The 26397-nt window shown below is 46.9% G+C and overlaps 7 protein-coding genes across 7 annotated transcripts; 6 read left to right on the top strand and 1 right to left on the bottom strand.

Annotated features, from left to right (window-relative positions):
• Window positions 1-103: 103 nt before the first annotated feature.
• On the top strand, window positions 104-8816 carry LOC6612312 (multiple inositol polyphosphate phosphatase 1). Its single transcript, XM_002036786.2, has 5 exons — window positions 104-428; window positions 669-1102; window positions 6860-7245; window positions 7409-7609; window positions 7673-8816. Exons 1-5 carry the CDS (start codon window positions 251-253, stop codon window positions 7833-7835), a joined length of 1362 nt encoding a protein of 453 aa, XP_002036822.1. The 5' UTR covers window positions 104-250; the 3' UTR covers window positions 7836-8816.
• Window positions 1298-6951, top strand: LOC116801997 (regulatory-associated protein of mTOR). Its single transcript, XM_032724751.1, has 3 exons — window positions 1298-3219; window positions 3278-6694; window positions 6860-6951. The coding sequence occupies exons 1-3, from the start codon at window positions 1785-1787 to the stop codon at window positions 6865-6867; spliced, it is 4860 nt and encodes a 1619-aa protein (XP_032580642.1). The 5' UTR covers window positions 1298-1784; the 3' UTR covers window positions 6868-6951.
• Window positions 8817-11223: 2407 nt separating the features above from the next.
• On the top strand, window positions 11224-13863 carry LOC6612313 (protein THEM6). Its single transcript, XM_002036787.2, has 4 exons — window positions 11224-11239; window positions 12023-12273; window positions 12763-12977; window positions 13088-13863. The coding sequence occupies exons 2-4, from the start codon at window positions 12114-12116 to the stop codon at window positions 13496-13498; spliced, it is 786 nt and encodes a 261-aa protein (XP_002036823.1). The 5' UTR covers window positions 11224-11239; window positions 12023-12113; the 3' UTR covers window positions 13499-13863.
• Window positions 13864-15024: 1161 nt separating this feature from the next.
• On the top strand, window positions 15025-16515 carry LOC6612314 (protein THEM6). Its single transcript, XM_002036788.2, has 2 exons — window positions 15025-15215; window positions 15595-16515. Exon 2 carries the CDS (start codon window positions 15626-15628, stop codon window positions 16205-16207), a length of 582 nt encoding a protein of 193 aa, XP_002036824.1. The 5' UTR covers window positions 15025-15215; window positions 15595-15625; the 3' UTR covers window positions 16208-16515.
• Window positions 16516-17773: 1258 nt separating this feature from the next.
• On the top strand, window positions 17774-23106 carry LOC6612315 (tetraspanin-9). Its single transcript, XM_032725899.1, has 6 exons — window positions 17774-18043; window positions 20697-20767; window positions 21527-21718; window positions 21853-22047; window positions 22113-22273; window positions 22336-23106. Exons 2-6 carry the CDS (start codon window positions 20705-20707, stop codon window positions 22574-22576), a joined length of 852 nt encoding a protein of 283 aa, XP_032581790.1. The 5' UTR covers window positions 17774-18043; window positions 20697-20704; the 3' UTR covers window positions 22577-23106.
• Window positions 23089-24546, bottom strand: LOC6612316. The gene is made up of 4 exons (XM_002036790.2): window positions 24199-24546; window positions 24018-24140; window positions 23820-23951; window positions 23089-23454 (listed from the first exon to the last, which is right to left on the bottom strand). The coding sequence occupies exons 1-4, from the start codon at window positions 24409-24411 to the stop codon at window positions 23371-23373; spliced, it is 552 nt and encodes a 183-aa protein (XP_002036826.1). The 5' UTR covers window positions 24412-24546; the 3' UTR covers window positions 23089-23370.
• A 710-nt stretch (window positions 24547-25256) lies between these two features.
• On the top strand, window positions 25257-26245 carry LOC6612317. Its single transcript, XM_002036791.2, has one exon. It carries the CDS (start codon window positions 25606-25608, stop codon window positions 26170-26172), a length of 567 nt encoding a protein of 188 aa, XP_002036827.1. The 5' UTR covers window positions 25257-25605; the 3' UTR covers window positions 26173-26245.
• Window positions 26246-26397: the final 152 nt, after the last annotated feature.

The following is a 26397-nucleotide window of genomic DNA, read 5'->3' as shown; positions in this document are numbered from 1 at the left end:
TCAAAAATACCGCCAACTGGCGGTGGAAACGGGTTTTTTTTGGCTGCACCATGTGTTAGGGCTGCCAGATCAACTGATAGCCTTGCCACCTTGCGCGACTAGCACACTTCTCAATTTGTTATTCTTTCGTGTTTATTATTTCCTAGATTTGTTTTACGCTGGCATTTCGTTCTGTTTTTCATGTTTTATCCCCGTTTTTCGGAAAACCTCGTTTCCAATCTCGTGACAAGTTTTTCCACCGCCAGGAAAGATGCTAAGCCAATTTTACTGTTTGTTTTTGTTGCTCCTCCACTTCTTCGTGGGCGTGACGTTGTCTGAAGAGGGGGAGTGCCGGCGGCTTAATCGCGCAGATATCGAGGGCAGACTGTCCACAAAGACGCCCTACAGAGCGATCGCCAATTACGACGAAACGCCACCGAAATACGCCGGTTTGTATTTATGTTGTGTTCTGTGTAACGCACCCACAGTGGGCAACCGCTTTGAAATACAAACATGTGTTGTGCCAATTCATAATCATCAAAGCATATGGATTCTTTATTGATCATAAAACAAAGAATCGCTTTAGATTTGGTGTTATACTATTACTAGTTTATCATTACCGATGCTTACTGCTGACAAATGTCAACTAAACAGCTGATTTTTCTCTTTTAACCGTTTCACCCTACAAGGCTGCCATCCGACTCGAATTTGGTCCATCATCCGACACGGAACTCGAAATCCCAGCGAATCCGTTATCCTTCAGGCGCAAAATCGGCTATCAGAGATAAAGAAACGCATACTGGATCAGACGACGCCGCCGATCTGCACCGCTGAATTGAAAAAGCTGCGCCAATGGCACTGGATGCATCTGAATGCCACCGAAGATGAGAAATTACTGGTGGCCGAGGGTGAGGATGAGCTGATTGAGCTGGCGGAACGGATGCAGCGGCGATTTCCGGATCTACTTCCGGAGTTGTACAATCCGGAGTGGTACTACTTTAAGTATACTGCGACCCAAAGAACGCTAAAAAGTGCGGAAAGCTTCGCTACGGGCTTGTTCGGCCGTCATCGCATCCATACTGTTCGATATCCGCCGCCTTTGCACGAGGATCCTGTTTTGCGGGTGAGCAGTCCTTTAGTTTTTCCTTTGAATGTAACCAAAAACAACTTTTGAATTGTGCGCCAAAAATGAGCTTGTAATGATCTGGCAACGCCATTTATTACAGCTAGGCCATTTCGCAGTTAGCTTGTTATCGATATCAATGTTGTAAACCGCTTGCCAGCGTGCAATCGAAAAGTCATCGATTTTTGTTCCAGCTCTATTTTCTGCGCAATTCTTTTCGTATAAAATAATTCGATTAAACATAAATAAATAAACCCAAGCGAAAGTAAATAAACCTGTTAATGCGCACCATCTTCCTTCGGAGATCGCTTACGATAGTTGTACGGTTTTTATTTTGTCCTGCCCGGCGGCGTGTTTTCCCTGTGTTCTTTTTAACCGTATTCGGGAAATGGTCCGCGATCCGTAGGCGGAAAACGTGGAGAAGAGGAACGAGGAAAGAAAAGCAGGAAAACGCGAAGCGGAGCTGAGGAGCCGCTGGCGGTGGTGGAGGTGCGGAAAGTGCGAAAAGTGTTTGGGGTTATGTGCTAGAGTCCCCTCGGGGGGATTTTTAGCTGCTTGAATCCGCGACCGAGACGTAATCGCTGCGGGAAATCGCTCGCATTGAGCTGCACCCTCTCCTCGGCAAACGGAAAAAGAAAAAAGCAATACAGCGAGAAACGAGAAAACAAAAAGCACGCAGAACATGACAAGTGCCGTTCGCGCTAAGTCCGCCACTGCCGCAGTCGGCGTCGCAGTCGACGAAAGCAGCGGCAGCAGCAACGGCAGCGTCGGGGATCAGGATGTGGCCTCCAGCAAGGAAGCCGTCCTGCGCTATCTAATCCGCACGAGATACGAGCAATATGTATTCGCACCGTGGGACGATCCCATAATCTTGATAATGGAGCAACTGGAGCACATCGAGCACCGTCGATCCGCCGCCTTGGGGAACCAGGTGGCCATCGGCCGTGACCCATCTCAGGAAGACTCTCTGAACGACCTGGGTAAGGTGATTAGCAACATGAGGCAGGACCAGTCACTGGTACCAATCGTGAAGCACATCGAGCAAATATCCGACATTCAGGCCTCCAACGGCCAGGAACTGGCCTCTCTCGGTTCTTTGAGGGAGCTGATCCAGACTATCAGAGAAGAGTGGCCCCGGGACGACTCTATCAAGCTGCGGCTGAAGGAAATACAGATCCTGGGCATGCCGCCCGTGTGGAACTTATGCTTCGGCGAGCGTATCCGCGACGACAGATGCCCGCTCTCCCTGCAGACGAAGCGGCACAAGGAGCGCATTCAGGCCATGATGTACGAGCGACAGACGTGGCGCATCCGCGAGCGCATGAAGACGGCAAGTGTGGCCCTGGTTCTATGCCTCAACATCGGCGTGGATCCGCCGGACGTGGTCAAGATCCAACCTTGCTCACGGCTTGAGTGCTGGATAGATCCCAGCTCGGTGTCCCCGCCAAAGGCCATGGAACTCATTGGGAGCAACCTGCAGATGCAGTACGAACGCTGGCAGCCAAGGGCCCGGTACAAGAAGTGCAACGATCCCACCGTGGATGACGTTAAGAAGCTCTGCACCTCCCTACGCCGGAACGCCAAGGGGGAGCGCATACTCTTCCACTACAACGGACACGGAGTGCCCAAGCCCACAGCCAACGGGGAGATCTGGGTGTTCAACAAGACCTTCACGCAGTACATCCCCCTAAGCATATTCGAGCTTATCACTTGGATGTCAGCGCCCTCCATCTACGTGTATGACTGCTCCAACGCCGGGATCATCATCAATTCGTTTCAGCCATACGCTAAGCAGCACGAGGAAGAACTAGAGAAGGCGCTGGCCGCCGCCCAGCAGAGGGGTGGTGTCCAACAGTTAGTGGGCGGCTCTGGTGGTGCCGCCAATGTAGCCGCCAACCAGGTGCAGTTAACCAACCAGATGGTCAGTTACAAGAACTGTATACACCTGGCGGCCTGTGCTGCAAACGAAATTCTGCCGATGAATGCCCAGTTGCCGGCGGATCTTTTCACCAGCTGTCTGACAACACCCATTAACATAGCGCTCAAGTGGTACGCCATGCAAGAAAAGCTGGGCATGGTACCGCGTATTCAGAGCGAACTAATCGACAAGATTCCAGGTAAGGTTATACCTATACTCAGCCAGGGAATGCTGATAACCATTATATTCTATTGCAGGCAAGGTCAACGACCGCCGCACTATGATGGGTGAGCTCAACTGGATCTTCACCGCCATTACTGACACGATAGCATGGAACACACTTCCCCGCGAGCTCTTTCAGCGGCTGTTTCGCCAGGATCTGCTGGTGGCTAGCCTGTTTCGCAATTTCCTGTTGGCCGAGCGCATTCTGCGCAGCCACGACTGCACACCAGTTTCCCTGCCCGCCCTACCGCCTTGCTATCGCCATCCGATGTGGAAGGCCTGGGATCTGGTGGTAGATTTGGCTCTACAGCAGTTGCCGGAGATCCTCGATCACAATGCGCCGTACCGCCAGCTGCCGTTCTTCGAGCACCAGCTTACGGCCTTCCAGGTTTGGCTGGACAGCGAATCGGAGTCGAGAACGCCACCGGAACAGCTGCCCATTGTGCTGCAGGTCCTACTGTCGCAGGTGCACCGTCTGAGGGCCCTGGAGCTGCTGGCTCGCTTTCTGGATCTTGGTCCGTGGGCCGTTAATCTCGCCCTGGGCGTGGGCATCTTTCCATACGTGCTCAAACTGCTGCAGAGTTCTACGCGCGAACTGCGACCCGTTTTGGTGTTCATTTGGGCCAAGATCCTGGCCGTGGATCCCAGCTGCCAAGTGGATCTGGTCAAGGAATACAAGTACTTCCTCTCCGTGCTGCAGGACACCTCCGTTTCCAAGGAGCACCGTACACTGTCCGCCTTTGTACTGTCCTCCATAGTGCACAACTTCCTGCTGGGACAGACGAGCGCGCTTCAGGGTCCCCTACTGTCTATTTGCCTGGAGCAGCTGAACGACGGAAGCTGGCTGCTGCGCCAGTGGCTAGCCATCTGTCTGGGCATGCTGTGGCAGAACTTTGAGAAGGCGCGTTGGTCGGGAGCACGCGACTTGGCGCACGAGAAGCTGTACGTTCTGCTGCGGGACTCGATTCCGGAAGTAAGAGCCGCTGCCGTCTTCGCCTTAGGCACATTTATTAGCTCCGTGACGGATCGTAGCGAGGAGCAGGCCAATAACATCGATCGCATCATTGCCATTACCATGCTCGAAACCGTGGGCGAGGATATGTCGCCGCTGGTCCGCATGGAGCTGGCCGCCGCCCTGCAATGGATGGTGGTGCTCTTCGAGTCACAGTTCGTGGCAGTATATCTGGCTGAGCACATGCGCGGTCACGTCTCCGCCGCCTCATTCGTGATGTGCCCCGATCCCCGGGATCTGACTTCTTCCACGCACAGCCTGGAGCGTCATGTGACCATCCGCAGGGGAGCTAGCTCCAGTTCCATATCCAACATGGGTGGTGCGTCAACAAGCTCGGGAACAGGATCATCCAGCAACCCTTTGGGTCGCTCGAAGAGTGGCTCTGGCAGTTCGGGCGGAAGAGGAGCAGCCGGAGCTGCGGGCGGTACTAACAGCATACCCTTCCAGTCAATCTTTACCAAGCTCTGGCTGGGCATCTGCAATCTGGCCCAGGATCCGTTTCCTCGTGTAGCGGCCATTGCCCAGGAGATTGTTGAACATGTGAGGGACACGGCACTGTGTCCCATCATGGCCGCCAAGGAAGCGACCATGGCCAATGCCTCGGAGAAATGCAGCAGCCTAAGTGTGAGCCTCCCGCCCAGTCCAAATACAAGAGTTAATTACTTGAGCGGTGGCGGCGCACCAGGAGGAGCTGGTGCGACTGCAGAATCACCGCCCGTCGGAGCAGCTGCCTCGGGCGCCAGTCACTGGGCGCAAAAGCTACGACTATCAGGCAGTGGAGCCTGCATGGCTGCTGGAGATCCTCAAACCATTCTGCAGCGCAAGCTGCGCACCAGCTCCATCAACGATGAGACGGACAGCGGACCAGCGTACTCCAGAGGAGTCGCGGGCGCCGGAGCTGGTCTGGGACTGCCCAGCGGACCGAGGGAGAGCACCCATTCGGCGCGGAGCAGTGGCAGCGAGAGCAATCATTACCTGGAGCCGGGACACAGCCTCACGCCTATTGTCCTGACCGAATTCATACCCTGGGCCATTTCCTATTTCACGCGGCCAGGCAAGGAGCGCTACAGTAGCGCCGAGGGATCGGCAGAGGAGGGGCGCCAACGCTTCCCAGTGGACCGAAACTCAACGGAGCTGCGACGCAGGAGGTTGCGCTTCCTGAGAAACGATTTCGTGCGCCGACATGCCGGCCGAAAGCACCAGGAGCTGATGGATCCGTACGGCTTCGATGTGTGCGTATGGAACCGGAAGACGCAGTTCACGCCCTCCATCGTGAAGCTGCTGCCTTACGAGCCGCAGATTGCAGTGGCCTACAGGGAGAAGGTTCTGGTGTACGACTTCCAGTACAATTCGGTACGCACATACGGCGCCGAGTCTGTTGGCGGCAACTTCACTGGCTACAGTTCCGGTTACGGATCAGGTTCCGGATCATCTTCATCGCTTAACGGCAGCACTCCGCGAAAGTCGGGCGCACATACAAGTGGAGGAGGTGGATTTCCCGCCGCCCCCTTTGCCCGCGTTAGCAGCATCGAGTTTATCAATGCCCAGGATATGGCGCTCAACTTGGTGGCACACGAAGACGGAGTGGTGCGCGTCTGGCAATCCTCGCCGCCGGCCAGCTCTGGCACCTCCGAGGATACCCCGAGCAAGGCCCGACTGGTGACTGCTTGGACAGCTCTGGGCCAGGTTAACCAACACAACCACCGTCAGCGCAGCGTGGCTTCCGGCGGAAGCATTGGCAAGGGCGCGGACGCATCGGGATTGTCGAGCGGAGCAATTGGCTCGGGAGGCATTGTGACCGCATGGCAGCAATGCAGCCAGCACCTCGTGATAGGCGGCGGTGGCTGCCGATTTATCCGCATTTGGGACGTGGAAAGGGAACTGAAACTGGCAGATATTCCATTGGGTCGCAGCGAAACCTGCGCCCGGGTGCTGTCACCCTACCTGCCCAACATGCGTTCCGATGTGATCCTCGCCGGCTGTGACGACGGCAGTGTGCGACTGTTTGACAAGCGATGTCCGCCGCAGGACGCCGGGATCTCCGCTTATCGACGCCACAGTGCCCCCATTCTCCACGCCAGCCTCCGGGGAAACGGACTGGTGCTGGTCTCCGGCTGCACTGAAGGTCGGATCAGTGTGGCGGACTTGCGTGGGAGCCAGTCCCCCATTAACCCCTTCGATGTTGTGTACGAGTGGGACGCCGGTGCCGACGTGACGGCCATAACCAGCCACCAGTTGGAGGACACGGTGGCCTGCGGGAATGCCTCCAAGATCGTGATCTACTCGCTGGACGGACGGCAGCAGAAGGTGCTGCGGACGAACGAGGGTTTCATTGGCCCCAAGATCGGTCACCCCACGTATCTGTATTTTCACCCATACAAAGCCCAGCTGGCGGTGGGCTTCGTGGACAATACAGTGGCCATATACAGCCCCACCCCAGGTAGAGAACAATCTGAAAAACGTGACGACAGGTTTTTTGTCTATAAGAATATATCAAGAATGTTAAGAATAAGAAGGCAGTAAATACCAAGCAAAATTGTTTGTTAGTAGTAGTGTTCCTAGAGATAATTTATTTATTAACATTTATATTCATCTCTCTTTGCAGTTCTATAAGGGCTGTGGAAAGTGGAAAACTGACGTCGATAAGAATCCCGAAACCTTGGTCAACGCACGCAGGTTCCTAGCAGAGCCGCAGATGCAGTCAGCAGTGGAGCAGGTACGGAGCAGCACCCGGCTAACGGATCTTCAGCCGGAGGACGTTCAGCTTATGTACACGGTGTGCGCTTTCGAAACGGCCTGGCATCGCCCACGTCGCGACTCCGGCTCCAAATCTTCATACGAATCCGTGTGGTGTAACTTCTTTGACGTGGCCGCCTTGGAGGCGCTGGAGTTCTTCGAGGATCTGGAGTACTATTGGAACGATGGCTACGGCTACGAACTGACTCATCGCATTGCCTGTCCGGCAATCGCAGATATGTTTGCGGCCATTAGGTGAGTGTATTATACTGCAAACAAGTCAAACAAGTCGAATCTGGTTTCTTATATATGCATAGTCTAATGAACTATTCGTTCTCAACTAATCTTCCAGATTAAAAATATCTGGATTTAATTATCTCTTCAACTTTTTGTAATATAATCAACATGTATGTTGCAGTTCCTCTGAGGAGACACGGCCGCGACGGGCCAACGCCACGCTGTACTTCACGCACTCGGGTACGCTTCTCAAATTGCTGGCCCACCTGGGATTGGCCCGGGACAAGAAGCCGCTGACGCACAAACACTTTGCCAGCGAGCGTCTTTGGCGCACAAGCCAGATTGACGCGTTCGCGACCAACTTGGCCTTCCTACGTTACGAGTAAATTATTAAGCACAACTTACGCTAAATGTAAGTCATCTAATGGCCAATCCTCTTCTGCAGCTGCGATAAGGGGAAGCCGCAAGTCCTGGTGCTGCACCAGGAGCGAGTGGTGCGCCTGCCCGGCTGCCCGCAGGACCAGGATCTCTGTCCGCTGGCCACGCTGCGTCGCATTTACGCCAATAGCGTCGACCACTGCGACCGCGAGAACATGTGCCGAATGTAGGTCGGCTAAGTATGGAGCACATTCGGAATGGAGCTGCTGATGGATTGTTTGATTGTATTTTGTGGCTTTGCTGCCCTGCTACTAATTGACCTCGGGAAAAGTGATTCGTCGGAAAGTTTAGGATACAACTGATATAGAGATAATGTTTAGAATGGAAAAGAATCGAAGGAACTGGAAATCAACAATGATCAGATTAGGGTTAGGACTAGTTTTGTAAGAGATGAGCGGCGGAGAGCGGAAAGTTATGTGTTGACCAAGTGGCGAGTCGAATTCTGTGTGTTTTGTATGCCTTATTAATCAATGTGGACCATCCACTCCAGCACTAGAGAACTTCGAACAGGAGTGCAGGGAACAGAGCGAGACGGAGATGGAGAGTGGAAAGAGAAAGGGATGGAGGGAGGGGGTAGCTCGCTTTATAGACTTTAGTCTATATACCCTGGAAGGCGCTCGAAATGCTGTTCAGATTTAAACAATATCTCTTGGGTTACATTTTTTTTTTGTTATTCGGTTAATCATGCTATACGCATAGCCTAATCCTTATCCCAAGTGGCAACGCATACTGTACATATATAAATACTTGATGTATAAGAGAATTAACTATAGTTATATTTACCCAACACACCACACACATATATACATAAACACAATCGTAGTTGTAGTATGCCTCTATTCTAATCGATCCTTCGCCCCCAAAAGGAAACGTTCGTTGTGCTAACTTGTGTTGTATACCTATAAACGAGACAGAATATATATTTGATAAGGCGAGGATGTGGAACAAATGTTGGGTTCCGACATAACTTTGTACATAACACTTACGACCTTAATCACTTTCGTCTAATTTTGTTTGTCCTATCGAAAGCCCAACAGCAAAACCAACCGCAGTAACAACAAATAAACTAACGAAATTTATAGTTTAAAGCTTAACTCGCTTGGACTTTTCAATTTGTTTGAGCTGAAAATAAAGAAAAACTGAAAAATCAATGCGCACCTATGATCGAATGAGTTGGCTATTTGGCAGGCTTTTAAATAGTTTCTTCTATTTTTCCCCATTGTTTTTATTTTTATGGGTGCAAACTTCCCGTATTTGCTCAACGTGTGCCCTCCTAGTGTTTACAGCCAGCTAATTTGTGTTGCCGGTCGAGAGGGCCACCTATGTATGTATATTACGTATAGTATATAGTATACTCTACCCGAGTCAGCGGAACAAAGGCCATCTCTGCGCATCCGAGAGTGGAGTCCCGAGGTGTGGGTGAGTTAATGGGGGCCACGACAGATGTAACCCGAGCTTCAGCGGCAGCTGAGCGATCGACGCCACGATATGAAGTGGGATTATTCTTGGCACTTGGGTTTCGCATGGAACTGGGTGCTTGATCTCAGTTTATTTGCCCATTTGGGCCCGGCTAAGAGGAAGCACCTGATTTCTAGCTCAAGAACTTTGAGTTCGTTTGGCAGTGCAGTTCATTGTGCAGTCTGGAGATATTAGGCCATAAAGACGTGATAGCTAGATATAACTTTTCCTACTTTTCTTAACAGTTATGAATACTGATGAAGATCCTATTAAAAACGATAGCCAATCATATATATAGTTTTGCACAAAGTGGAAACCGGATTTCTTGTTGCAAGTTTGTATATTAGGTAAATGCAATTGCAGCCACCTAATTACAGTTAATTGGGAATATGCAAGCGTTGAATTTACTTATAATATTCTGTGCTTAATTATGGAGAAGTAATAATTAACACCTAGTTGTAGGTGCAGTCCCTCCAATTTCGCCTTCATCACCGCTCATTTTTAAAGCTTGGCGGTTTAAAAGATGTGCTGTAATGTAATATACCTCTGTTTTCGGTCAGAACCAGAGAACTGCAAGGGTGGCATTTTTTGCCACTCGACTCACACCCTACAATTTTGTGTGCGGGTGCTACACGCCACGCACATCGCGGGTACTTACAAACACACAGTATAAATCTGAACATGCAGACAAGACACCCCGTTGTGCGCGCACCCGAATCAATACGGTGCCCTGCGTCGCGGGTGCCGATCACACTCGGTCAAATTACAGTTAAACACATGGGTGTTTCCAAAAATACTCGGGTGGTCTCGTAGATAGTCGAGTCACAGACAAGATGCGTAACTCCATACGTTTTACACTCCATACGTTTACACACTATTCTTTCGGCGTGGCTCTAGACTTTGTCAAATACGTTATATTATATATTATTCTTATTCTTATATATTATTATAATTATATATATTATATTATATATTATTATATTATATATTATTAATATATATATATATATATAATTTAATTATTAATAATAAATAATAAAATTAATAAATTAATAATAATAATAATAAATATTATTATTAATAATTTAAATATAGATTATAGTAAAAATAATAGTAATAGTAATAATGCTAATAGCCGAATCTATGTACATAATGTCACAAAATTCATTTCAAAAATGACTTTATGTAAGAATATTTTTCATTAGAGTATTCAGTAGCGACGTGTGAAAAATTACAAGGTCATAATTCAAAACGGGTGGCACACATTGAGTCCATCTTGGGTATTCCCTTTTACCCTTCATTTCTTATACCCGTCACGCTTCCACCCATACAAATTATAGGCGTACAAAAAATGACCAGAGAACTGCAGCCCGCGTACAAAAAATGACGTGCGGCCGATCGTTGACTGTGCGTCCACTCACCCAAACGGTTATTGCGCAGCAGGCCTCGGGTGGTTTTTTTACTCGTAACAAAAACACCACGTTGGTAAAACACTCGAGTATTTTGTGTTGCCGCAAGTAGGGTGTCAAAAAACACAGGGGTGCCTAGGAGTACCGAGTGTTTATCGGGTGGACGTAGAGTGCCAGTGGCGGGCTGCAGTTCTCTGGTCAGAACCTTTTATAACCAATGTAAAACACTTTAAAAACGAAACTTAATTTTTGATGTCGAATATATGTAAATATATCTTAAAGATGTCGAATATATTGCCAACGATTTATGTACATCCTGAGTTACCGAAAGTAGGTAGGAAGACACCTGATATTTGCGTATATCATAACCAACTCCCCATCATCTGCCACATCACATCGATGCCGGTGGATCATTCATACCCCAGTGCTCTATGGTACCCAGTACTTTTAGCGGGCAGCACGGGTTGCTGCGTGGAATATACCGGGACCGGGACCGGCAACAGGTTCAACCCTTAGCCAGCGGAGCTTTTGTGGCCGAAAGCTGCGAGGACGTCAGCTGAGAGCGTCGAGTGCTGCGGGAGCTGCGCAGGCGTCGACTCCGACCGCGACGGAGGCGGCGACTGAAGCTGCGGCGGACTTTCCGCCAGCGGACGGATTTGGATTTGGCCAAAAAGGCGATTCAGTCTCAGTGCGCTGTTGTCGCTGCGGTAGGCGCTTCGCTAGCATGTTTTTTTTTGCATTTTGGCTAGGTTTTTGGTCTTGAGCATTTTTGAATAAAACAACACCTTTTTGCTGGCCACTTTTTTTTCGTTTGTTTTTTTGTTTCGTGTGCCTTCCTGTAATTTAATAATGTGCGGTGTGTGGTGCGCGTGCTAGTGGTGTTTCCTGTTATTGGAAAATATCGAAAATGAATTCGGGACGGGTGGGCAGAGCGCGGAGTATCGAAAGGGGCCGGGTGGCCTGATGTCCCGTCGTCCGAATGTCCTGGCCATGAATCGAGCGACGAATCAACAAATTAGGGGTTGTCCTGGTCGCACGCGAGTGTTTTCCACAGTGTCTGTGTGTGTCTGGTACACAGGAACGATTCGGGGATGCCTTTTAAAGGATTTTAAATAATAATAAGAATGGAATTATAGCCTCGATTTCATTTTCGTTTCTGTGGTTAGCGTGCGTGTGTATTTGTGTTTGTGTGTGTGTGTGTGTGTGTGTGTGTGTGTGTGTGTGCTGGCCAACTGAATCACCTGATGGTGAAAACATGACCTAATTCCGTTCAGCATCTTGGCCAGCTTAGTCAGGACCAGAACCTGAACCGCGCTTAGAAAACCACCCCCGGAACCTTAACCCTCGAACGCCCGATTGTCTCACCCTTAACCCTAAGTCTAGCACTTGCCTGGCTTCCTGCTTCCGCCTTCTAATTAGATTGCAATCATTTCACAATTTGATTGTCAGCCGCCTTGATGAACCCCCCACATACCACTTATCACTTGCAGTGCCCCCAGCCCCACGGACCACGCCCCCCAGCCTGTCCGCCCACCAATCTGTCAGCCTGCTAATCTGCCAGTCCGCCGACCCGCCAGCGGAATGGAGCCGCTGTGCTACCTGGCGCTGAGCGTCCTGCTGGCCATCATCGTGGTCTACGGACTCCTGGAGCTCCACTACTTCCTGCGCATGTGCCTCTGTGTTGTGCTCGCCCGGTTTGTGAAGAGGCGCTGCCACATCCTGGATACCACCACGGTTAACGGTGAGTACTTCTTGTCGATTATCCGCGATCCTTTGTCCTTGAAGCCTCCTGCATAAGTCTAGCACAGAAAGAATAATATAGTAATTCATGGAACCTCTTTCATAATCAACAAAGGGGAATTACATATATTTGTATATCTTATAGAAAATTTACATATCTTAATAGCTTTAAAGTAATTAGATACAAGTACACTGTTCCTGAAACGAGTAGACTAATTACGTTTGAGTGCCATCAAGATGGCTCCAGAGGCTATCACTCATACGCAGTGTTGGCTTAACTCGAATGGTTGGTTGAAGTTTATTTACCAGTTGAAAGCAATTATTTGTTTTAGAGTTCCAGGTTGCCATTGTAGTATAGCTATTGGTCGTGTTATTATGGCTAAACAATAAAAATATCTATGACCATTAGATGCTACTGATGATACCCAACCCAAGTTGATGAAACGTAATCCCCTTTTAATATCTCAATATTTTCTCACACCTATTTTAGGTCTCTGCCTCACCAACGATGTGGACACATTGTTGTACCATATGAACAACGCTCGCTATTTCCGCGAGCTGGACTTCGCCCGCGTAGACTTTTACGAGCGGACCAACCTGTACCGCACCATCACGGGAATGGGCGGTTCCGTTTTCCAGGGGGCGGCCACCATACGCTACCGCCGCTTCATTCGCCCCTTTCACCGTTTCAACATTATTTCGCGGGTAAGTACCCAAAAAAAAAAACACCCAATTCATACTAAGATTTATTTGTTCAGAAGCAAAATAAAAACATATAAGAAAAATATACTTAAGGTATCGTATAATCCTTTCAGATTATTTACTGGGACGAGCAGTCCCTATTCATGGAGCACCGCTTTGTGCGTCCGTCGGACAAGTTCGTGCACTGCATCGCCATCTGCCGGCAGCGGGTGATCGACGTGTCCATGGAGGCGGTGATGTCGGAGCTGCTGCCCAGGACCTCCTCCAACGGATTCCGGGCGACGGTGCTGACCTCGCTGGCTGCTCCGTCGCCGTCGGCTGGTGGCATAAGCAATCCCGCGATGGACACGTCGCTGGCGGAGAACGGACATGGGACGACGAGCGGTGGAGCGACGGGCACGGGTGCCACGGCCAGCGCGACCACGGCGCACTGCCTCAAGCTGAAGCCCTCGCTGCCGCCGGAGTTGGCCAAGTGGATCGAGTACAACGATATGTCGAGCAAGAATCTACGCAGCGACTGCTGACTGGAATCGTTGGAGTCGCCACAAGCGGATGCGCAACCGGAAACGGAAACGCCCATTAATACATGTTTTTTTTTTTGTCTCGCGTGCTTGTGTGTGTGAGTGTGCGTGCTAAAGTGTGCTAATGTTTAATGTCTAAGTGTGAACGTGGATTGTTTGTATTGTAAGCTATGTAAGGGTCTGTAAAACAAATAAGAAAAACCCGCCCTCTTATGGCCTTAACTAATGTATTGTATAATTACCCAGAGATCAGCCACGCCCCCCGAACAATGAACAAAATACAAATAAAACTCCTTGGTAGTCCACAGTGTGTAAGCTATGATGTACAATGATTGTTTAGTAAATGAACAAACTAATGTGAAAAAAGATGAGCTTTATTTTCTTGGGCTTTGGCGCCTAAAGGCAGGCTACACTTTGCTACCAATTCAGCTATAGGTGCACGGTTTATGGGTAATCTTGTTTACATTCACGATAAAACCGTGCTAAAACCCATTGGTAAATATTGTCTTTAAATACAAAATCACCTGCTTAGGACTTGTGAGTATACCCCCTCTTGAACTTTCAGCAGTGGCCCTTTGAGATGTTGTATATTCGGGTAATTTGCCATCTAAAAATGCCAGGTGATCGCAGTTCGATGGCTAGTGTTTACACCGGTCGGAGGGTAGCTATAGCTGTAAGCGTTTACCTGTGAATTTGCCTATTACGCCACACCAGAGATTCCCACACATCGGCGAACGGTCTTTGGAATCGAAATCAATCGATTGCTTAGGCAAGATGGAATTATCTGTACAGGTGAGCCAAGAAATACGTGGAAAAACAAGCGAAAGTGGGCGAAGGCGGGCATACAGAGGGGGTCAATTCCAGTGTTGACCATAACTATTTGAGAAAAGTAGCTAAAAGACCTATTTAACTTAGCTACTACGCTCTTTTGCGGTTAGGTCGCAATAACTGTCGAAAAGTGACATCAATCCTTGGGTCACAGCAGTATATATAAATCGGTATTACAGAAGTTACAAAGCTGAACTATTTGTACTAGTTAATTATAGTGTTTACTTTAAAGCTTTGCTTGTAAAACTTATTACTAGACAAAAAATTTTGTATACGCCTCGTTAAAATTGTTCTGTGGGGTTTAAATGTAATAGTATATAAATGGTACTTTTTAGTTTAATGCTACTATATTTAACTCGAAAATTGCCAAGTTATCAGCCTTTTTTCGTATTATCGCTTTGTCGCTTTTTCACTGCATGCATTCAGTGTTGTTAAAGGAGATTTTTTCTAGCTATGACAAACATCAAGTTTTCGAATACTACAAATATAAAGACAAAATCAACAAGAAGTTCCTGTCGTATATACTGGAGAAGCATAACCCCGTATATTGTTTTTAAAATACGTTTTGATTTTATTTATACTTTTGCTCAATTTATTTAGCTGAAAACATAAGTAATTAATAATAATCACAGCTGGCGTTGACTAACTTTCGACTGATTGCTTTCTTTTGCTTCGGCATTGCGTCGTCGTCGCTCTTGCCAATCGGCAGTCTTCACTCTACAGTCTGCAGTCTACAATCTCTGGTCTTCAGTCGACTGTGGCCTTCCTTACCCAACGGTTGTGTTGCTGCGTACCGCTCCGCCTGCTTTTACCGCCCGTACCGCCACCCCGCTGGTACCGCTCTTACCCAGCTGCTGGTGTGTTTGGCCGAGCTTAACGACCGACTGCAAATGTAAGTATATGTATATCCATATTCTCGGCGAAGGGGTCAACCCATACAATTGACTTTCACGGCGACGGACTTTGGCGATTCGGTAAATCAGCGCCAAAGTCTGACGCACGTAGAGAAATCACGGATATATCTTTGGATTTTCTCATTACTTTTTAAATATTAAATATATAAAAATGGGTCTCCATTCTTTTCTACTACTTTTTTTCTTTTCCCATCTACCTCTATGTTAACAAATAAAGATGGCTTCACTTTGAGCATACCAATTTAAATCAAATAATATGTTAGTTCACCTTAAAAGTTATCAGGTTGACCCTAATATCTTTCCATGTAGTAACAACTTTCGCTGCCACTAACGAGTTTTCGCCCCTCATCATTTCAGTGGGAATCCAGACACACAACCAGATATCGCGATGTCTTGGCTGGTGGTTTTGCTGATCCTGTACGTGATCTGGGATGTCAACTACTTCATCCGATGCGTGTTCACGGTGTTCGCCGGACGGCTGTTCCAGCGGAAGCGCAAGGTCACGGACACCACGACGATCTACGGTCTGTGCACCTCGCAGGACGTGGACATCTTCATCCGGCACATGAACAACGCCCGCTATTTGCGCGAACTGGACTTTGCCCGCTTCCACTTCTACGCCCTCACCGGACTCTACGAGCGCATCCGGAACCGACGCGGCGGTGCCGTCCAGGGAGCCAGCAGTGTCCGCTACCGCCGCACCATACCCATCTTCCATCCGTACAAGATCCAGACCAAGCTGATCTGGTGGGACGACAAGGCCATCTACCTGGAGCAGCAGTTCATTACCCTTTCGGACGGATTCGTGCGCGCGGTGGCCATGTCCAAGCAGAACATCACCAACTGCAATGTGCTGGAGGTGCTGAAGACCTATCCGGAAACTGCCCAGCGACCGGAGAAACCGGAGGAGCTCAAGCTCTGGCTGGACGCCATCGAGCTGTCCAGCCAGAAGCTGCGAAAGGACAAGTGAATCGATTGATTGATTCCATCTTCCGCAGCACAGCTCATTTATGCTTGCCTCAATTGTTTAGTTTCGTAGTCATCTTCAATTTTTTTTTTTGAGTGCACAGTGAAGAAATTCTACACTGATGGGTTTTTCACGCAAAAAAGAGCGTAACAAAATGTATACAAGCGCACAAGTCATGATTCTTGACAATGGTCCATAGCAACTTCAAGACTTTATTTGCTATTATTTTTTCACAGTGCCTTAGTTATAAGAATATTGCATTAATGGAATGGCTGAAGATTTTAAATATAATTTTTTACAAAACAAAAATATTGTAAATGTTTAAATAATGTTAGATTACCGTTGATTTATACATGCATTTTTAACAGTTCGCTCGTTTTATCACAAATATTTTCCTAGAAACGCGTTTTGTGTGGACGGGGTCGTTGAAGTTTCTTTCACGACTTTCATTTATGCTAAGTTTGATATCACGCAACGGCAAGTCTGTCGATAAGTCAATGGATTGCTTGTTTCCTATATTTTCTTTTTCGCTGTCTCCATTATGGAACAGCTAATTATGAAGACTGCATTTTGGTTATGTAATTTGAAACGAAACTGCTTTGGAACTGTCATCCTCAGCAGTTTGCAAATATTACAAACAGATAATCATAAATAATATGAGCAAGGGAGAAACATTGGTATTCAATATATTTGCATAATATACATACCTTTATATGTATATTATATATTACGAACAAAATAGTTCGTTTTGGTAGAAAAAAAAATTTTATTTTGTTTTTTACTCTGCAAAACTTAAAGAGACACTGTTTTGAGGAAAAAAAAGCCGATTATTTTACTGTTTTGGCTTAGTGAAGGTTCATTGAACCATTTGTTGCCCTATGCTTTTCCATCTGCAGATAACAAATATTATACTATATTATAATTACTGTATAACTATTGACTTAGACAGCTGAGTGCCATCCGTAATCCGCAGCGTAATCCGTGACGTCATGTCGGATGCAACAGCTGCACACACGGCGTATGAGTGCTGACCACTTCCACTTCCCGTCGTTATTTATTTGAAATCTCTCCGTTTGTTGTGCTCTTCTTGCTTTTTGCTCTTTGCCTTTGTTGTTGTTTGTTTGGTATGAATTAGGCCGAAAAGTGGATCAAAACGTGACACTGAAATCTAAACATAAATCTCATTCATAAAGTATGCAGACGGCGCGCGTCGCTTTTCAGCTCTCTTTTGGGGCCGCACGTACTCCCCGATTCGCCCAGTGTGTTGCTCTCAGAGAGCGAGGAGCTTATAGTGCAACTGTCAACGGTAGGTACACGTAGAAAAATCGAAGGTATCTGTAAAAAAACTGCTCTAATTCTTATAAATTATAATAAATTATGATAAATCAAACTATTAGATGAAACATATGCTGATGTAAGCAAAAATTATATACCCTGCCAAGTTTTTCTCGCTGTGCATTACAACTTGCAACCGAAGCCACTTCGGCTAGACATTCGTGCCCCTTCGGCTGCTGCGCGGCGGCGTTGCTTCTTTGCTATTTTTAACTGACAACGCGAAGAATTGTCAGTTTATTTTAAACAACCGCGGCGAGCGCATAGAATACGCGAAACGAACCGAAAATCTGAAATCCCAAGCCAGCGATCCGACTATCCGAATCAGAATCAAAATCAGAATCGATATTAGAAGTGCAGAACCAAACGAAACGTTTGGCAACGCGAATCGGAGATTCCTGCGCCAGTTAATTCTTTGTTTTCCTATTTTTTTTCGAGTTAAATTCTGTGGCTTATAGTGCGAATCGAAGTCCGTTGGAAAAAGCGTTTAATCGTCCTGAAGCCAATGTAAATGTCCTGTTTGTATAGACACAGTTGAAATACATACATATATAGCATATAGAAACACGATGCTGTGACAATAACAACGAACTTTTGCAGTTTATTGACAGCAGCAACAACCACAAAAACCAGATTGAAAGCAAACAACGAACAGCAACTTGAAGTAATTTGCAACTGAAAAGAAATGCGGCAATGGGGCACAAACAAAGTATAAACACATAGATTGGCCGATCGGCCAGAAAGGCAGCGGCAACAACACTGTTGTAACTTACAACAACAAGAAAAAGAGAAAACTTTTCGTGGACGACACTTTGAAAGAGCAATAACAACAACAACAGAACAAGGGGGGGGGGGGGGGGGGGGGGGGTCTCCAACGGTCAGATGGTGAAAATCTTTTTCAGAGCGACTGATCTTGTTGCTAAAGTCGTCGTTGTTGTTGTTGCAATTTTACCTACAGGTTTTTACCGCCTGCTACAGTAATCTCCCCGTAACTTGCTCCCCTGATCTTTGTGATCTCTGTTTTCGATATTATGAAATGTGACACATATCTTTCATCGCATTCAGTCTCACTATAGTGTGGGAACTTGAAGTCATCTCTTCTTCGAAAATATATTATATATAATATTACGTGATATGATATAATATCACCCACCTAGCTTGGAAATTTTCTAAGATTTTTGTATTGAAGGACTTTTATTTCCTTTTGCAAAGTAATGTCTTCGGAATTATTTCCACACTTTACTGGGTTTCTCCCACAAAGTATTGGATAGTTTGAAAAATATCATATTCCAAAACATCGAATGCAAGCAAGTTAATAGGCGAGTGGAAAATATGAAAAGCTAATCGACTTAACCCATTACTGCGACGATTCGCAAAGTTTTCGGCTAAACGAAAACAATTTGAGATGGCAGCATTTCCCTGGCATAAATCACTCCGCCACATCCAAGTCCCCATCCCCATCCCCATCCACATCCACATCCGCAGCATCCCAGATCCAGCTACTCGAATTATGATAAATGCCCAGAGCACGGTGGATAGTGTGCAGTGTGTAGGGTATGGGGCATGTAGGGTATGTGGCATATAGGGTATGTGCGGAGGGTTGGGTATGGTGGGTGGGTAAATCGCAAATTTTCAGCGTCAAATGCCATTAAGCCAGTCCGCGTTATTGAGTTAAATTGGAAAATAAGCGAGCGACAGTTGCTGCTTGTGTGTGCCTTGGGCAATTGTTCGCACTTGGAGACGACGAACTGGAAACTGGGAACTGTGAACGGGCAACTGGGAATGGTAATCGCAGTCGCAGTGGAACCGAGCTGAAAAACTGAAAAGCTGAAAACTGGACAGCCCTGGACAGGCCAGACCCATTACCCCGCCCAGTGTCTCTTATTATTTGCACTATTTCATTATTATTATTATGTTCGCGGGGGTGGGGTGTCAGGGGGCGGACGATCCTCATCGCGGATGATAGTTATTCCAATTATATGCTGGATAGCTCGACCCGACCCTCGAGCGGACATTCCAAACCCCTCCGAATGTGAATCTGAATGTGAATCTGAGTCCGAATCTGAATCCGAGAGATAGTGGGAGGATCGTGATTAGGAGGCACGTGCTCCTCAGAACCTTAAAGTTCAGATCTATTAGCAAGGCTCTTGCAAGTCGGACGATGACAGCTCAATATATTAAAGTATAAAATAATTTATTCAAAGATTTATTTATATATATATATATCAACTTTACTTGATCCTGGCCAATATTTTTCGAACCCTTATTGCCTAGCAGTGCATTTCAAAATAAACATTTTTTTCTTCTTTTATATGGTTTTCATTGCTGGTTCACACGCAACCTTTTTTTTTTTTTTTGGTCAACACGAATTTTCCCAGATCCATGGGCTTGATTGCAACAAAACATGTGATCATTAGCATGAAACCAATTCAAAAACTTTTGCTTCTTTCCCATGAAAGTCGAGAAGAATGGTGGTTTTTTGGCAATTTGACTCTTGGTTCTCTGCACATTCGCAATGTTCCAGATACATAGATTTTTTAAATACTAGTATATACAAATGGTTACATGGTGTTTATATGTTATTATAATTTCTTTTAAATCTATGAAAGTTGATTGACAAATGTACGGCCCTGAATGCTTTTTGCCACCCATAGTTTAAATATACAGATGAGGACACCCATTTATTTGCTCATCTGCTTCGTTGACCATGGTCATTGCGGTCGCTGCTGTTGTTAATTTTGTTATTTTTTTTTATTTAGTTATTGTTTTCATTCAATCAAACAAAATATTTGCATAAGCGAGTGCCTACCCATGTGTGGACATTTGTGGATTACTGCATTTGTGCAGCAGTTGCAGCTGCAATTGCCTAAACAATCGCCCCCGCTGCCACACACACACATGTGGAGCTACTCCAGTTACATGGCGCTGACAAAGGAAATGCCAATGAAAAAACATAGTTATAATACACATAATAATAACAGAAAACTATATTTGATATATAAACGCACAGACCTGCAATTGCTGCTTCAAATTGGATGTTTAATGGATGCAAGGCCTTGTTTTCTCACAGGATTTATTTACTTTTTAAAATGAAATTGCACTAAATATTAAGGACTCTTAAAGGTTTTGAGCTCTATCTGATGGATTGTTTTCGTTTCAGATCCCGCGATGGGCAATGCCGGCTACACTTGCATACGCCGCACATTCTGCTGGCTCAACATCATTCTATGGGCAAGTTATTTAACTAAAATATCCTACTAACTACTAATAAGTGGGCTTAAAATACGCACCTCTATGGCGCATTTAGAAAACATGGTAATTTTAAATTTGTTGCCAAGTAAACATTTCTGGAGAGATACACATTTCACCCAGAGAACGGATATGCGGCATCAGAATCGCAGGCAAAATCAAAATCAGTAGGTAGGGCGGCTAATCAGAGCCACAACTTTGCCGTCGTCTGCGGCGGAAGTGTCTTTGTGACAGCATGTTGCATTGTCTGAGCGCCTGTCATTGACTTTTGCGTTTGCTTTTGGCTTTGCTTTCAGTTCAGTTTCAGTTCAATTTCAGCTCAGTTTCAGTTTCCAGCTCGACGCAGACTTTGGCGGCGTGTTTGCCCTTAGCTTTCTGGAGCTGCAGCTGCAGCTTCCGTCCGCTTTTGTTTTTGCTTGCCACTGAGGTTCCCCCGAACTCCTCCCTGAAAATGTCAGATGTCAGCCGTTGTAAACATGCAACAGTTTGCAATCGAAGGCTCTCCATTCGGCCGTCAATCGGGGGAATTATCTGAAATATAGATCCTGCAGCAAATGGCAATTAATCAAGGTCTGTGTCCAAGTGACACTGGCCGGGACAATTGACTCGTTGATTTATATCACGTATTAAGCTTTTTGAGTCCTTTAGGTATGCAGCTCCCTCTCACTTTTCGAGCATTCTGCTGGGTAATCAGTGCCTTTCTAATTTCTAATTTCCAATTTCCAACCTGACCCATTGCAGCTGTGTAGCTGTGCGTTTTTAGGAGCGGGACTCTGGTTGCGACTGAGCTACGCGGGATACGCCACTTTGCTGCCCCAGCACGCCGGTCTGAGTGCGGACACCATCTTCATGGGCATCGGGGGCACCGGGTTTGTGGTCAGCTTCTTTGGCTGCTGCGGCGCCTGGGTGCAGTCCCGCTGTCTCCTGGTATTGGTGAGTAAATCGGGGGTAAATCAGGGTCAAGGGAGAGGATTCAGCTCATGGCATACATATACATATGTCGAATTAGTGATCTATGTACCATTTTCTTTCTGTGCAAAGCCATTCAATATCAAATCTACCCGCAGTACTTCATGCTGATTGTAATGCTGTTCATGAGCGAGTTCCTGGTTGGCTCCATCGCCTTTCTCTTCCGCGGCGGACTGGGACGGACTTTGGCCAACGAGCTGCGCTTCGGGATCGAGCGGCACTACAACAGCAGCGATCGGGGATCTCTGGTGGCGCCTTCGGTGGCCTCCATTTGGGACAGCGTGCAGCAGTCGGTGAGTGTGCCTTTCGCTTGTTGCCCAGTTCCACGTGCTCATTGAAACGTGATCCCTTTTGGCAGTTCGAGTGCTGCGGCGTCTCCTCCTACGAGGATTGGTATGACATCCAGTCGTGGCCAGGCAGGCGCTGGGTGCCCGAGTCCTGCTGCAGGACCCTCTACGACCAGCGCCAGGTACTCACCGAAGGATCCGGCGACGGAATGATGCGTCCGGACTGCGGCAGGTGACTATTTGTTACACCATTTCGAGAAGCTAGCCACTATACCGTTATTTCGCCACCTCTAGATCTGAGAACCCGTCGCTGTGGTGGGACAAGGGCTGTGCCCACTCGCTGCAGAGCTGGTTCACTGGCCAGTTGAACGTGGTGGGCGCGGTGGGACTGGGCATTGCCTTCGTCCAGCTGTTCGGGCTGATCACCTCGATGCTGCTGTTCTGCACGGTGAAGCACAAGCGAGCCTCGGACACCTACAAGTCGTACTCCCCGTCGATCGATCCTCAGACCCGCACCAGCAGTTGGGAGGATTGAACGCGCCTGTGACGGTGGTAGGCGGACTTCTAAATTGGGGGGTTGGGGTCGGCCCCCCGAACTCCCTGTCGCTATCTCTATTCCTTTTGTTAACTCTTTTAGTTTCTAATTTATTCTGCGAAATGTGCCAAAAATTAATTTAATTCAAAGTGTATTTTTTTGTTTTTTTGTTTGTAATCTGTAGGCGAAGACAAGTCGAACAAAATTGAACTGGCAGCAAGATGGCAGATTCGCACTGGACGCAGTGTGAACATGGCATAATGCTGCCGGTGAAACAATCACATATTTAGTTAGCGGTGTATCCATATTGTGATGTGCTCTCTAGTAGTATAGTATAAGGCCCAAGGCCCGAAACGCACCTAGAACAGGGTATATTGCGTTCCATACTTATCAGGCTGGCTGCTTAGCTGCAAGAGTACCTGACATACGAGTATATACAGCTAGTGCGAGTCGGGATCCTTGGACCTGGATATGCTTATGCTCGTAACCCTTCAATTAAACCAATATATCAACTATATATTTATACATAATTATACAATACTTATGTTACTTTATGGAACTCTGTAGTATTCGAAATAGCAGAAACCGCAACTGCCCGAAAAGCGTGAGGAAAGCGAGAAGAGAAGACGAAGTGGAGGAGGTGGGAGCAAATAGTTAAAGCAAATATTACATGACTAATATGCGTATGATTATTTTATTCATACATACAAATATTTATATCGAAATGCATTCCTACACAACATGTTCGTGTTAAGTTACAAATAAATTAAAGTATTTATTTAAATTACAAGCCATCAAAGGCCCACCAATTTGCCTCCTATGATATCCAATTGAGCCGTGATCCCCTTCGTCACGCTGCGCGCCAACTCTTTGGGCTTCTGCAAGAGAGAAATGGGGGGAAGAGAGTGGTCAGGAGAGGGAAAGCTGGAGCTGGAACTGACCTTGCCCAAAGCGAAGCACACGACGCGACTAATTGCATAAGCAGTGCCAGCGGGTCGTGGTACTGTCAATCTGACTTGAAAATAGCCAAGACTCAAGGACTTGCAGTATACTGACTGCTAAGGCCGTAAGTTAATAGCGCTCTTTCGTTCGCATGCATAACGTCTTATTTAAATTTTGTTTGGCTGCTGAGCCGGTGCATCGCTGGGACCATTACGCAACGTGTGTGCGAATGAATTGACCAAGAGACAGGGCAAACAAACACATCAAACACAAAGGCCGCAATTTCGGCACTCCCTCTCACCTGAATAAAGGTGTTGAGCAGGTTGGAAAAGGCCTCGTAGCCGTTAACAATGGATCGCGAGATGCCGTCGAACATGTCGCCGTTGTTGCCGTACTTCTCGTGCTCACTGATGGAGTCCAAAATGGGAACGGGCTGAAATCGAAAGTGGGTCCTAGTGACTCCGGGCTTTGGGGGCTATATATGGGTCACATCACTTACCTGCGCCAAATCGGCCAGCTTCTTTTGGCTGTTGTCGTACACGCTCAGCACCTTCGAGGGAATGGCCTCCTGCTCCAGATTCACCGATTCCGCCGTTTTAGCCGGAGTCGGCAGGAGAGAGATCTGCCGGAAAATAAGGATAGTCACTTTCGGATTTTTAAAGTATGCCCAGGTTACTCACCTTGAACCCGGACTCGCTGGCCTGCGCGTGGGTGGATTCCGCGGAGCTATCGGCGGCATCGAAGGCATCCTGGGCGCCGAAGTCGGCGGCGGAGACGCGGGCGTCGATGGGCGTGGCGCCATCGGGCGTGGCAGGAGCTAAGGGCACCGCACAGATGCAGTGCATCATGGCCAAGAGCAGCAGCAGAATATGCATCTTCTGAGGTTGCAGCATTGCCGTTTGTATGTGAATTGTATGGAGAAGGGGGAAAGTGCCCAACTGTGTGGTTTTATAACAAGGTGAAAACTTCCAAATCCCAGGTTGAGCTTCGATCCGAAGTCTCTCGAGTCCAAAATTCAACTGAATAGCTGCGTCTGCGCAACGATTTTATTGGTTTAACCCGACCACGAGAGTCGCCGCTTTGGACATTGAGCCACGATCGTTTTGGCTTTAGTTTGGGTTTCAGTTGAGCTCAGGTTTTCAGGGGGCAATCGGGGGTAAGCGACTCGTGGAGCCGCTGCATAGTTATGTGTGATTATTACGTTGATAAAATGCAAACGTTTAACAACGAAAATATATTACTAAAATAATATAAATTTAATAAGAGTGTTTAAAATTTTGTTTAAGATCTGAGTAGTTCACTTGTTCAACTTTATGAAAACTAAAATGTTATCGAATGCCTTTTTTATATCGCGAGAGCCGCCCAAATTTTTTCCGACAGTGTAGCGTATTGATCGTAATGGTAATGACAACAACAAATAGCCATAAAACTGTAACAGTAACAACATAGGCGAAATCTGCAACTTGTTGCTGTCAACAAATGTTGCCGTCATTCTGTCGCAACAATGAGGAAGGAAACTCGGTTTACTTGGTTTACTCAGTTAGTTGGTCAATCGGTAGCCTCATCCCCCACCTACTCCCGCCAGTCCATCCGTAAAGCCCCCGCGACACATATGTTGGTTGTGTAATTATGACTGCACTGAAAGAAATTCAATTCAAAACACTTTTTATTGATAGGAAAATAAGTTTTCCCGTTTGCCCGGATTTTTTCCAGTGAATTAGTCGGGTAACAACGCCACCGCCGCCCACTTTTACATTTCATGCAACTCAATCAATTAAGAGAGAGTTACTCAGCAACATGGCATATTTTTTTTTTTTTTTGCAAAATGTTGGCCAAGTAGTTTTTCTACATATACGGGCTGAGTTATAATCCCTAGGAGTCTGGGGTACATTTGTGAGTCTATTATTCTATTATTCTTTCACACTAGCTGAGTAACGGGTATTTGATAGTCGGGAAACTCGACTCAAGTTAGCTTTTTGAAATGTGTCCAAAGCATAGTTTTTACAGCTATCACTAATGTTTTCATTTTAAGTCAAATACTCTGAAATTACAAAATCAAAACTTTATTGAAATAATTTGGTGTGATTATGACCAACTTGAAATGCGTTTTCTTGGCTGGATTACTCCACGTGATCAAGTTCCTGGCGTTGTATTCCAGAAGTTCCAATGCTCCGGCACCGAAGCTACCCTCGCTAATCGTGGGTCTTGCTGCGATGGATCTTATATGGGGCAATTACTTCGTTCCACGGCTACTTCAAAATAGTCCGGCAGTGATCAAGCGGATATACGAAGTGATAGTGTCGTACCAGCTTTTGGGGTTTGTCAATGTGATTTGGAAGTCAGTGGATAATATGTGTGTCGTCCTATTGAGGATCTTCATAATCGGCACTGGCCACGTATCGGAGTCCAACTATGAAAACTACGAGAGCTACTGGGTGGGCATTGTTACTGTGCCGTTGTCCCTCCTGATCCTTGCATTTGCCGGCCAAACCACTGGCCATTTCCCCGTGTTACGCCGTGAAGAGGTGATGGTTCAGCTGCACTGCAAGGAGGCCTTGAGGTACATTAATCGCCATCCGACGAAGAAGCTGCGCCGCATCGTGCCGATTCTGAGGGAGCACAGGGATCGGGAACGCCGACAGCATAGGCAATAAATTGAAACTTGTGCTGGGCACGCGAATTCAATTGTATTCGTTTATTTTATACAAGAAACAAGAAATCATAATATTTGAATTGCTTTTATTTAAATTACAAAATAACAACTAAATTTGATTGATCCGTAGAGCGAGGCATTGGACCTGGCCAACGTGCTCATCTTGCCGCCATGCAGACCTGTTGAGGATTAGGGTTAAGCGAGGGTTGACAATGATACTTTGAGG

This window comes from Drosophila sechellia, chromosome X, assembly GCF_004382195.2.
Source record: "Drosophila sechellia strain sech25 chromosome X, ASM438219v1, whole genome shotgun sequence".
Lineage (NCBI taxonomy): Eukaryota > Metazoa > Arthropoda > Insecta > Diptera > Drosophilidae > Drosophila > Drosophila sechellia.
Note: the sequence above shows the minus strand (reverse complement) of the source record. Positions and strands in the feature narration are given on the sequence as shown.

Coding starts and splice junctions, on each gene's coding strand:
- LOC6612312 (XM_002036786.2), top strand. CDS start 251: ATGCTAAGCCAATTTTACTGTTTGTTTTTGTTGCTCCTCCACTTCTTC. Junction 7,246..7,408: donor GATATGTTTGCGGCCATTAG/GTGAGTGTATTA, acceptor TGTATGTTGCAG/TTCCTCTGAGGAGACACGGC. Junction 7,610..7,672: donor TTGGCCTTCCTACGTTACGA/GTAAATTATTAA, acceptor CCTCTTCTGCAG/CTGCGATAAGGGGAAGCCGC.
- LOC116801997 (XM_032724751.1), top strand. CDS start 1,785: ATGACAAGTGCCGTTCGCGCTAAGTCCGCCACTGCCGCAGTCGGCGTC. Junction 3,220..3,277: donor ACTAATCGACAAGATTCCAG/GTAAGGTTATAC, acceptor ATTCTATTGCAG/GCAAGGTCAACGACCGCCGC.
- LOC6612313 (XM_002036787.2), top strand. CDS start 12,114: ATGGAGCCGCTGTGCTACCTGGCGCTGAGCGTCCTGCTGGCCATCATC. Junction 12,274..12,762: donor GGATACCACCACGGTTAACG/GTGAGTACTTCT, acceptor CACCTATTTTAG/GTCTCTGCCTCACCAACGAT. Junction 12,978..13,087: donor GTTTCAACATTATTTCGCGG/GTAAGTACCCAA, acceptor TAATCCTTTCAG/ATTATTTACTGGGACGAGCA.
- LOC6612314 (XM_002036788.2), top strand. CDS start 15,626: ATGTCTTGGCTGGTGGTTTTGCTGATCCTGTACGTGATCTGGGATGTC.
- LOC6612315 (XM_032725899.1), top strand. CDS start 20,705: ATGGGCAATGCCGGCTACACTTGCATACGCCGCACATTCTGCTGGCTC. Junction 21,719..21,852: donor CCCGCTGTCTCCTGGTATTG/GTGAGTAAATCG, acceptor ATCTACCCGCAG/TACTTCATGCTGATTGTAAT. Junction 22,274..22,335: donor ATGCGTCCGGACTGCGGCAG/GTGACTATTTGT, acceptor CGCCACCTCTAG/ATCTGAGAACCCGTCGCTGT.
- LOC6612316 (XM_002036790.2), bottom strand. CDS start 24,411: ATGCTGCAACCTCAGAAGATGCATATTCTGCTGCTGCTCTTGGCCATG. Junction 24,141..24,198: donor CCAGCGAGTCCGGGTTCAAG/GTGAGTAACCTG, acceptor ATTTTCCGGCAG/ATCTCTCTCCTGCCGACTCC. Junction 23,952..24,017: donor AGCTGGCCGATTTGGCGCAG/GTAAGTGATGTG, acceptor TTTCGATTTCAG/CCCGTTCCCATTTTGGACTC.
- LOC6612317 (XM_002036791.2), top strand. CDS start 25,606: ATGACCAACTTGAAATGCGTTTTCTTGGCTGGATTACTCCACGTGATC.